At 40.5% G+C, this 8,174-nt stretch overlaps 1 protein-coding gene across 1 annotated transcript in view; it reads left to right on the top strand.

Moving 5' to 3' along the window:
* The window catches only part of MAP4K4 (mitogen-activated protein kinase kinase kinase kinase 4), a 242,573-nt gene that overhangs the window by 128,377 nt on the left and 106,022 nt on the right, over positions 1 to 8,174 (top strand). Inside the window, exon 2 of the mRNA XM_006884550.1 lies at positions 1,712 to 1,768. Within this exon, the coding sequence (XP_006884612.1) occupies positions 1,754 to 1,768 (15 nt within the window). The 5' untranslated portion in view covers positions 1,712 to 1,753. The remainder of the gene's footprint in view (positions 1 to 1,711; positions 1,769 to 8,174) is intronic.

Raw genomic sequence — 8,174 nt, 5'->3', positions numbered from 1 at the left:
TACAACAGTGGCTCCATGCAGTATTTGCCCTTTTGTGACTGAGATACTTCACTCAGCATAATGTCCTCCAGGGTCACCCATTTTGAATAATATTATAGGAGTTCCTTGTTTTTCAGTGCAACATAGTATTCCATTGTGCGAATATACCACAGTTCTTTTATCCATTCGTTTGTTGATGGGCACTTAGGTTGTTTCCAACTCCTTGCTAGGGTAGCTGAGAGAGATAGCTGAAAGAGCAAGAACATGAAGCAGGGCCAGAAGCTGAACGGAGATGTGTGTGGTGTGGGGGATGGTACCCACAGCCACATGGCTTCACTGTTGAAGGCTCAAACATTGTTGGTGTTGGTGTGTCTGCAGCTGGGGGAGACTCCCGGTGTCCTGTGGAGTTCCTTTGTCCTAGAGTGCTTATAATTAATGTGCTAGTTCCTTGCTGATCTCTGTCCCTCCCACCAATCAGCACAACTGATTTAAACAGCGTTATAAGTTAGTGTCATTTTCATGGAGTTACCTTGTCCAGTATCTTTCTCTGGTTTCTGGATTAGTTCTCTAAGAAAAGGGAATAACTTTCCTCAGGCTTGAGGTTTGAAAAGTTCACAACTGTTTTCCTCATAAAATTTTAAGAGAAGTTTCCTGGAAAATAGAAAAAAGTTTTCTCTTTTATATGAATTGTGGTAGAGCCATTTATTGTAAGAGTCTTTAAGTAGCTTCTACATAGGTGTTTGTCTGAGGAATGAGCAGTAGGGTATTGTAGAGAGTGGCTGACGACACATAAAAATACAGTAATTAAACCCAATAGTCCTTTTGTGGCTGGGGAAAGATACGCATGGATTTGAAATAATGGACTTGGAAGAAACATTTTCAAGTCCTAGGTCAGGAATTACAAAGTAGCTGCTACTTGCTCTTTCATCCTACTCTTCTTTTTTCCTAAATAATTATTCTTAATGCTCTTTATATTAAGACTAGAGAGCTCTGGTGGCCTGGTGGTGAGAAGCTGCACAGTAATCCTAAAGAAATGTGTGGTTCGAATTGATCAGCCGGTTAGTAGGAGAAAGATCTCCTCCTGTGTCATTAACTGCTTCTCAAAATCCACCAGAGGGTCAGCTATGGGTTGATTCTGATTCGACACAACAGCAACAGCATATTGAGACTGAAAAAGATTTTGCTTGTATTTTAATTAAAATGGAGTTATACTTAAACAAGACTGAAAGATTCAAAGAAAACAATATATGACCCCTGTAAAACACTGATGAGGCAAAATGGCTGCTACTTATTTTTACAGTGAGAATAAATATCTAAATTTGAGTTTTGTTTTTGTTTTTAAAGTTTTTCTTTTCCCCACATAGAATGTTAAGAAAAGACAGGTGGATCATCCTGATACTTGAACAAAAACTTTAAACTAGCTTGGATCGAGAGAAAGTATATAAATGAAACCCATCAAAAAAGAGAGGGAATTCATACTTAATCAGAATACATTTGTTCTGTTAATTACCTTGTTTATTGAGTATGGTACATTGATATTACAAGCAACAGTATTCTACTGGAGCTTGACGTTCTGTTGTATTATCACTTTTGTTAGTATGAGAAAAATGTGGTAGTAGAGACAAGATTTGTTGGAAATGTGAACCCTTTTGTCTTGCTGGTGATTGTTTGCTACTGAAGATCATCCAAACCTGTCAGGCCAATTCAGGGTTTTTTTGTTTCTGTTTTTCAGGGTCGACATGTTAAAACCGGTCAGCTGGCAGCCATCAAAGTTATGGATGTTACAGAGGTAAGGTTGGGGTGTGTGAGTTTTTAAATAAGTTGTTAGATAAAATACCAGGACCCCTCCTCACCCCTCCCTCTTGTGTTTGGAAAAGGTAATTAGAAGCAAATTGCCCTCCTGTGATACTGTATTTCATAAAGTCCAAGAGACTGGTTGACTTAAATCGTTGCAGATGTCCCCAAGTAACTAAGAATCAGTAGCGTTTCTTTTTAAAAGACACATCTGAGTGATGTCATCCTTGGCAACATAATGGCCCATAATTGGAAACATCACTAATGGAAAAGGAAAGAGTTGTGTAGGGATCATGAAGGTCATGTGGATGGGGAGATTGAGGGCTGTGGGGTGGGGAAAGGCATCTCTAGAGTATTGGGCCACATTTGTGCCATTTCTTTTATTTTTAACACGGGGAAAGAAAACAGATCCAGCGAAGTTCCCAGAGGTTTGAAAACAGAAACATCTGCTAGAATGCTGAGCAGATTGTTGGCAAAATTTAGTAGCAAAAAATAGTTCTTGAAATGGTCGCATGAGGATTTACCGTGCAGCTTTGAGATGGGAAAGAGGAGAAATTAGCCTAGACAAAAAGTGTGTGTGCATGTCTGTGTGTGTGCATGTACATATATACATGGGTCTGTGTTTATTTTTAAATAGTTGTAGATTACATTGAATTACATTTATCTTGTTTTTGTCTGAAATTGTACTTCATGCTCTCATGATTGCTTCATTTTGAAAAGGATTCCACATCATTGATTCTAGAAAACAGCCAGAAGCCTTGGATATTGGAGTATCTTTTTAAAAAATTAAACGATAATGTCTCCAAATGTGGACTGTATGGAGGGGGAGCCAATGGCTGCACTTAAACTTACCTTAGTTGTAGAGTTGATAGCTAGAGTCCTCCTCTGCCTTATTCTTTAAAATAGGGTCATCTCCAGGTTGCATGTTCAATTCCGCCATGCCCCTTTCCTCCTTTGATACTTAACGGTAAGAATTCTAAAACATTGGCATCTCTTAACTTTAGGACAGTTGATAAAAACTTTAAACAAATATTTGAAAATTGGGTATTTTGTGAGGTGAGCGCGCTTTTTCTCCTTTGTTGAAGAGGACAGTGAAGGCTTGTAATGGATTGTCTCCCTTATGGCGTGATTGACTTCATGTCTCCATGCCTGCTGTTGTCCATGTAACTAGTGCCTTGCTCAGAAGGGTGGTTGCTGAAGCCTTCATTCATTCTCTGTCCACGTACTAAAAAAACACTTCCTGATTTGTTTACCATCAGGCTTGACATAACAATTTTTTTTTTTATTTTATTTTTATTTTGTGTGCGTGTACCGTCAAATCAGATCTGACTGGTACAGGAGGATATTGCGCCTCCTTCTCCGGCAGAGCATCTGGTGGATTCGAACCGTGTTCCTCTGGGAGTGCAGTGCAGCTTCTTGCCACTAGGCCACCAGAGCTCCCCTGACATAACAATTTTTGCGTTTTCTGAAGCATTTGGAAGTCCTGAGAGGTCAGTTTCCTTTTTACGATGTCCCGCAGCCTTACTGCCCTTGCTGACAACAGCTGTTGGTGGTCAGCCAGGCTATGTTTTCTTTTACATCTCAGATGGAATCTAAATAGGATTTGTCCTCTCTGTAGAGATTCTCTTCCTATAAGCCTGGTTCTAATTATAAATGTGCAATGCACGATCTCTTAAAAGAAGTATTGAGTTACAGGATATTTTAAAGAAAATTCTTTCAGTTCTTTCACCTTATAATAACCATTGTCGATGCTTTGGTATATTTCCTTTCATTTGTTTCATTATGAACAAACTAAAAAATTCACACACACTCGATGTTTTGAAGTCCACTTTTGTTCATTTGCATGTAAGAGATATTTCCTTACCTGAACAGCTGGTCCTGGTGGACAAGTGATTGATAAAAATATTTGCAGGACTGCTTTAAAAATAATTATGCACAACCCATGTGTTCAGGTAAAAGGAAAACCAGATGGCGAGTCTTTAGAACAAACACAGACTCAATCATCCATTCACATATTGGCCTCTCAGTAATGTCTCCGTGCACTGTATTCATGCAGTGACCTCTGCTGTAGCTCGGGGCAGTCAGAACCAGAGCAAGTGTTGATTGTGGAAAGACTATCTGGTGCAGCTGGCACCCTGGGAAACAGGCTGGGGCCTGCCCTCCTTATCTGGGACCTCTGGGACCTTATGTCATGGGCATTGTTTTGGGGGAGGGACAGAGAAGTAGGAGGGAACAGGTTGATAGGAGGGAGATTTGCAGCCACTGCTTGGGGTTTCACATCTAGTTAGAAATATTGTGTGAATGAGAGCCTGATAAGGATTGATTTCTTACTTCACACAATTTGGCTGTAGGACCAAAAGGTGTGAATGTTAATTTTGAGCGGGGGTAGGGAATGGAGTGTGGGGAGTGGGGATGTGTGAGAAGATTCACGGAATCTGCTGATTCCACAGTCTGCTCCTTAGCTGTAATCAGGAGGCATCACTGCTAAGTACTCCTCTGTTTTGAAGGCCTGGAGGGCGGTGGAGAGGTGGGGGTGGTGGTGTGGAGTGAACAGCAGGGCTTCTCTTCTAGTTCTCAGCTGTGAGAAGTCCTGCCTGATTTGAACTCTAGAGCTTGACTGCTAAGGTACAAGAATGTAGATCCTTTCCTCCAGCTTCATGTAATTTGTGTGAACCTGAAAAGCATAACCACCTGAAAAATTCAGATTTTATTTTAGGTAAGGTGACTAAGATTACACAGAGAACTAATACGAGACATCTTAAAATCTTTTCTGTTTCTCAAATTTTAACAAATGAGAATAATCTTTAGAAATTTGAAGGTCTGTTCTAAGCTGTCACGTGCTACTTTTTTTAGTACAGTGACTGTATATTTCTTCCATCTTCTTTTGATGCTTCCTGGATGGTTCAAGGTTTTACCCATAGAATCTCTCAGTATAGCAACTTGAGGCTTGAATTTGTTTTTCTAGTCTTTTAGCTTGAGAGATGCAAATTCTCCCCTTTTTATTCTCCAGTTCCAGCTCTTTGCACATTCCGTAAGAATACATTGCTTTGTCCTGTCAAGCCGCCCTTTGAAATCTGTTTAACTCTTACTTCAGCATCTCTTCCCTTTGCCTTTGTCTTCTCAATGCTCTAGTGGATTTTCAGATTCTCATGTCCATTTGGTCTTGTCCTCCTCTTCTGTCATGGTCCCCTTTTAGTTTCTTAAAGGATTATATTTTTGATGTTACCTCATAATTTATCTGGATTTGGTCATCAGTGTTTGAGAACCTCTTCAAAATACTAAGGACCAGTCATGCCAGTTTAAAGACTAAAGTGTGCCTGATTCAGGCCATAGTCTTATTAGTCACTTGCTGTGTGCAACTAAGGGCTGGACAGTGAATAAGGAAAGCAAAAGAATTGAGAGCTTAAAATTGGGAGTTAGAGAAGAATACTGAATATAAAAAAAAAAAGCAACAACAACACAAATCTCCCGCCACCCCACAAAAAAACCCACAAAAAACCAAAAAACTCCCAAACAAACCGAAAGATAGGTCTTGGGGAAAGTGCAGCCAGAGGACTCCACGGAGGAAGCGAGGACAGTGAAACTTCATCCTACATTGGGCGTATTTTTAAGTGGGGCTATTCCTTTGAAATGGACATGATGTTTGGAAAAGTGAAGGCAAGGAAAACCCTCATTGAGATGAATTGACACAATGACTGCAGCTATGGGTTCAGGTATGTCAGATGATGAAGATGGAACAGGATAGGACGGGGTTCAGATTTGTTTTTTATAAGGTCACTATAAATTGCACTGGACTCAATGGCACCTAACAACAGTAGTTTTTGAGCTATCAAGACTTTAGTAGCCTTTTGGGTAGAGGGTGTGTTGCTAACCCAAAGGAACCTTTCTGACAGTTTGAATCCACCAGTGGCTCTGAGGGAGAAAACTAGGTAATCTGCTCTGTGCGACTTAAGGTGTCTGCAGCCCAGCTCGAGGGTTATCTAGGAGTCTTTTCCAACTTGATAGCAATAAGATTGAGGGTTTGGGCTTTTTATTTTTTTTTTAATTTTTTTTCAAGAAAACATGCAGTTTATTGGATTGATTTTGGGACAGGTTAAACAGCATTTATAGATATGCTCAAAACAGACTTCAAACCATGCCCTTGCTGATTTATCACCCTGCTGAGAATTTGCATTTTCGAGCCAGATAAACCAAATGAGCATCTACATTTTAACGAGAACCCCAGGTGATAGCCTCTGCCTGTCCTCTACAAAGAGACAGAATATCTCCCATGTGGTCAACATGTATTTGAGCTAACATGCGGTGGTGACTCCACCCTCTCTCAGAGATTCCATGCTTCATCAGGGAGAAGCAGTGCAGGTATACACCACAGACAAAGCAGAGGCCAGGACAGGTGTCTCAAGTCTTAACAATTTTACCACATTTTCAGTTGAGGGAGGAGCATATAATAATGAATGTACTATTCTTGTCTAGACTGACAGTTCGAACAAAGGAAAGAGAGAGAGAGGGCTCCTTGTGGGCCTTATGACCTATTGTTCCCTGACAGCCAGTGAAATGCTGCAGGCCTTATAGCTTGGTACAGGCTTACTCAATTCCAGGCAGCTAACTGGTGGCATTTTCCTCCCGGACCGTCTGTCATGTGTTCCTCTGACAGGCTCTTCATAGAATCTCCCCGGCTGTCAGGGTGAGACACAAGTGCATCCATATGATCACATTCAGCTGTCAGGCTTTGACAGCATTTTTTTTTTCTGTTCTCCTCTGAGTTTCTTTTAAGAAGCCCTGGTGGCATAGTGGTCAGGACATTCACATGCCAACCAAAAGGTCTGTGGTACAAAGCCACCAGCTGCTCTGTAGGAGAAAGATGAGACAATCTAGTTATGTAAAGATTTATAGCCTTGGAAATCCCATGGGGCAGTTTGCCTCATCAAGAAAACAAATGTCATAATAGAGGGAGAGCGATTAAAACTCTTTACGTGATTTCATTTTGCTTGGATCTGCAGTCAGCACCCTTTTACAATCAATTAGGACATCAGGAGACTTATTGTCTGGGGCAGGTCCACTGTCAAGGATCTCTCCAAAATACAGAAGTAATGTCAGTTTGAAGACTAAGGTGTGCCTGATTTAGGCCACGCTGAACAGTGGGTAAGGATGATAGAAGAAGAGTTAATGCCTTTGAATTGTGGTTCTGGTGGAAGAGTACTGAGTATCCCATGGACCGCCAGGAAAACAGAGAGATAGGATTTGTAAAGAGTACAACCAGAATGCAGAGATGGTGACACTTCATCTTACATAGTTCAGACATGTTGCTGGGAGAGGCTCTTCCTTGGAAGGATGGAGGATCAGCGAAAGAGAGGGCACTCTCCCCCTCAACTGGATGAATTGGTGCAGTGGCTGCAGCAATGGGCTTGAGTGTGTCAGAGATGATGAGGATGGCCCAGGATAGGACAGGGTTCAGATCTGTTGTTCATAGAATCATTATGAGTTGTATGTGACTTGATGGCATCTAACAACAACAACAACATAGAGGTGTGCTGCTCCATGACATTTGGTTTGTTTATGCTTTACATTCTGTGCTTTGTATCTTTTGCTTGCTATTTCAAAGGAGTCCTGGTAGCAGTTACTCATAAATTGGCAACCTGAACCCACTGGTTGCTCTCAGGGAGAAAGGATCTCGCAGTTTGCCCCTGTAAAGATGACAGCTTAGAAAACCCTTTGTGGAGCTCTGCTGTACCACAAAGGGTCACATAGGGTCACTGAGTCAGAGTCCACTGTTTCCAGCCACAGCAACATACTCTGTCTTGCCTTATCCTTCACGAAACTTTGCCCCCTTTTACTTACAGAGTCTTCATGAACGTGCTTCTCAGCTCTTGAGGAAAACTGATGGGCCAAACCTTGGAATTTGCTTACCTTTGGCAACTTTTAGCTGGATTTAAACTGATCTTGAACTTCAATTTTTATGTCCCATCTTTATTGTTTCTTTACTCAGTTTTCCTGTAGACTGAGAAAAGAGTCAAAATTGTACTAATTTTGAGGGAAAAAAAATTAAAAATTGTACTCATTTTTGTGCCTGGGATGTTGTTATATGACAAGTCGTTGTATAAATGCCCCTAAAGTCAATTAGGAAGCCGTTGAATTTTGGTTTCTCTTAATTAAGAAATATAATGATTTTGAGAACATATAACTCATTATATCTCCATAGACTATAGCCAGTGTTTTTTAAAAAATCACCACCAAAAGAGCCATGTTTTCCTCTTAATTGCTTTTCCGCATGAAATTTTAGTGCCACAGATAAGCTGTGTAGTTTTATTATTGTAATGTGTGCATGCAGGCATACATTTGTGTATATGTTTCTTTTTTTTTCTCTATAATTATATTTTATTAATTTTCATAAACATTTACAG

The sequence above is a fragment of the Elephantulus edwardii genome, unplaced genomic scaffold, assembly GCF_000299155.1.
Source record: "Elephantulus edwardii isolate Elephantulus edwardi_28Jun2011 unplaced genomic scaffold, EleEdw1.0 scaffold00036, whole genome shotgun sequence".
Lineage (NCBI taxonomy): Eukaryota > Metazoa > Chordata > Mammalia > Macroscelidea > Macroscelididae > Elephantulus > Elephantulus edwardii.
Note: the sequence above shows the minus strand (reverse complement) of the source record. Positions and strands in the feature narration are given on the sequence as shown.